Raw genomic sequence first — 3,212 nt, forward strand, 5'->3', positions numbered from 1 at the left:
TTAGTGTCAATCTATTCTCACTCATAAGGTTTTAAATACTGTGTCAAAGCTTCAAGCATCCCTCAGATATGCACAAAGTTTCCATTGCTGTACCATATTATGTCATCGATGAGACTCTCTCCACCAACTCGTCACATATGGACACTTGGACATTAAAAATACAGAAAAGAAAACAGAAGAAAATGCACGGGGCTCAGGTATGGGCTCCAGTTTGTGGACCCGCCATGTCCTACAGCATCTACGTAGCTAGGATTATGTAGGCCTACTTGCAATTGTAGTAGTAAGAAAACAATTCAGTCACCTGCAATCAACAATCTACTGACATCTAGTGGTGCAGTGTTAAAAACTGTATTTTTAATGTGTACGTTTTAACCCAGTCACGATCTTTTGTTTTTGGTGTGTAAACTTAACTAAGCCTTGGTGCTTAAACCTGACCATAAAGCAAGTGATAAAGAAAATAAATCCGGTTGTGAAAACAAAGCAACACAAAGTGCGAAACACACTGGAATAGAGAGTGATCAAAACTGACTTCAGCATCACCCGTTCGACCTGCTAATGCTGACTTGATCGCACTGTAAACGAGGACTGTTCTTCCTCAGCTTCTCATACTGCTGCAGTTGGTGCTTCAAGGCGCTAACATCAAAGGACATTAAGGTGGCAGTAGAAATCCCATCTTGTTCATCCAAATACCTGGCAAAATATGTTTGCTCCTATGATGCATTCATTATTTATTTGTAATGAGGATAAATTGGCCCTGTAACGTCAAATATTTATCATCTTTTTTCATTTAGAATGCATTTTTAAATAGCTGTCCCCATGATTTGATCAAACTACAGCTTCTTACTCGTCAGCTCAACCTATTTTTCGCTCCTGTAATGTTGCTGTGAGTGGAGCTGCTGCTGTTATGTTTCTATGGGCTATCATCAGTAATAATCTCGACTCTGTCATGAAGCATCAGCTGCAGTGCTCATGAGTCAGCCTTTAATCTTTGCATCTGTATCAGTAAAAGCTACCAACCCAACAGGATCAATGGGAACCTTTAAGGGGGAGAAAGAAATGCACAAATGAGCTCCTTTTAGATAAAATGTGACAGCTCATTCCACTAATTGTTGCGCAGGAGTAGCTTTGGCTCTTTTAAACCCTCACACTATAACTCTGGACAAACAAATGTCTGCCAGAAAGCAGTCCACACCCCAGCATGCCCTCAAGTCCCTCCCAGTAGTTCTCTGCAGGCATTTGAACTCTGTGTGACAGACACACGGATAAATCACAACACCTATTCCTAAAACACAGCACTTTAGGACCTTTGAATAGAGCCATATTTCTTGAAAGCCGCTAGGTTAGCAGTAGCAAAGTAAATGGCGCCATCTTGCGGCTAGTGGCTTGTTTGCACAAAGTGGGCGGCGCTAATGACGAAGGCGAACTCGCGCTGCTTCTGTGTCGTGTACAGGAAGAAAGTTGAAGATGGTCCGCACGGAGCTGGCGGCTCGTCTGAACGACAGAGAGTACACAAACTGGCTGAAAGCGGGACGCTGTCTGCTCATACTGAAGGATGGCCTCCTCCCGTTTACCGACCGATACATGAGGGCTTTCCACGGAGATCTGCTTAATCAAAGCGCTGTGCTCCGGAGCCCGTGCAGGGATTCATGTAAACCTAGAGGGAATAAGGTGTGCTTCGTCATTTAATGAGCTGGTGCCACTTAAATGCCCTTACCTGTGGCAGGTGATCAACCACAACCACTATGAGCTTATTGCCACCTGTTTTATAGGCCGTGTGCTCTCAGTAGATCTTCATCTTATTTTTATTGTTATTGTTGTTGTCGCACTAACTCACATAGGTTTTAAGCAGCAAGTATGTTTATGTTTGTGTAGCTGTCGGGATGCAAGGTGTGTTCAGAGTGGCAGAAGGCGATCCTGAGACACCACAGGCAGCCTGATGTTACAGTCAACTGGGACAACTGTTTCCCTCCATACTGGAGGACAGACCACTGGGAGGTGGCAAAGGTAGGAAGCACATAACAAAGCCAGCGTTATGAGACGCAGCTGTAATATGAGCTGCTGCCCCAACTTAGAAAGAGCAGCAGAATCTGTGAGGTGCATGTTTCTGGTATCTAACAGTAAAACTTAAAAGTAAACAAAAAACTAAAACTATGTGTGAAAAGCGTAACTTAAAAAAAAGTAAGTAAAATAAAATTGAGTCTTGGTGGAACTTTGACCTGCTAACTAAGATAAAAATAAAAAATATAGAGGAAGCTTTATTTTTTTGGTTAGTTTGCCTTAAAAAAAATCTTATCACAACTTCCCTGATGAGGCTTTGCTGGATGTGTTTGTGAGATTCCTGATGTTAACAAGACTGAGTCAGCTTATTAAATAATTAAAAGGACTAGAAACTGAAACTAATGACAACTAAAACTCTAAGCATTTTCAAACAATAAAAAGCGAAACGGAAAGTAACTGAAATGAAAGTGACTTCAAAACAAAACTTCGAAATGAAAAAAAAAAGAAAGAAAACTAATTAGAAAATACAAAGCTATAATAACTGTGCCAGCGCAGGGCAAAAACATACAGACTCATAAAGTGTTTAACAATGACACAGTTCTAATGTTGCTGAAGTGCAGGCTTTCAGATTTAATTTAAGAAGTTTGATAAATGTATTGTGTGCTGTTTTCTCTATTTCACCCCTTTGAATGTACAGGAAATCAGCTTTATTGATTTGCTTTTGTAGTAAAATGCACTTTTGCTCCAGCTTAGACAAAGGATTTGAAGTTGTTTGATAAATGGTTTTATTTTCTGACACATAGCCAAAGTTTGCCGCTGTACTGCAGACAGTTCACCATAGTAATTATACATGTACCCGGTGATCACTGAAGGCATCAGGAACTCTTTCCGAGCGTCACACAGGCTCTTTTGTGTGTGATGAACATGTCCTGCCTGATGTTTTCTTGTTAGTTTATGACCACATTAGGAGGTAAAAGTTCTGACATGGATTTTTGCATTGGGCAGCTGTTCATAGGAACTTGAAATTTACAGTCAAAAAGGCATTTTTGTAACTGAACTTGCAGCTCGTCAGAGATTACACATCACTGTAAAATAGGGCTGTGCGATATGACCAAAATCTCATATCCCGATATTAAGACATCTATCGTTCGATAACGATATAAATCACAAAAATGTAACATTTTCTGTAAATTCTGTGAATCTCGGGCAGCTCG

The 3,212-nt window shown here is 40.6% G+C and overlaps 1 protein-coding gene across 1 annotated transcript in view; it reads left to right on the forward strand.

Moving 5' to 3' along the window:
- Window positions 1-1,410: 1,410 nt before the first annotated feature.
- Window positions 1,411-3,212, forward strand: part of LOC102200689 (uncharacterized protein CXorf38) — a 3,709-nt gene continuing 1,907 nt past the window's right edge. The window contains exons 1-2 of the mRNA XM_005742006.1: window positions 1,411-1,668; window positions 1,873-2,004. Of these exons, the coding sequence (XP_005742063.1) occupies window positions 1,465-1,668; window positions 1,873-2,004 (336 nt within the window). The 5' untranslated portion in view covers window positions 1,411-1,464. The remainder of the gene's footprint in view (window positions 1,669-1,872; window positions 2,005-3,212) is intronic.

The sequence above is a fragment of the Pundamilia nyererei genome, unplaced genomic scaffold, assembly GCF_000239375.1.
Source record: "Pundamilia nyererei isolate P.nyererei 1_Seehausen unplaced genomic scaffold, PunNye1.0 scaffold00115, whole genome shotgun sequence".
In the NCBI taxonomy this organism is placed as follows: Eukaryota; Metazoa; Chordata; class Actinopteri; order Cichliformes; family Cichlidae; genus Pundamilia; species Pundamilia nyererei.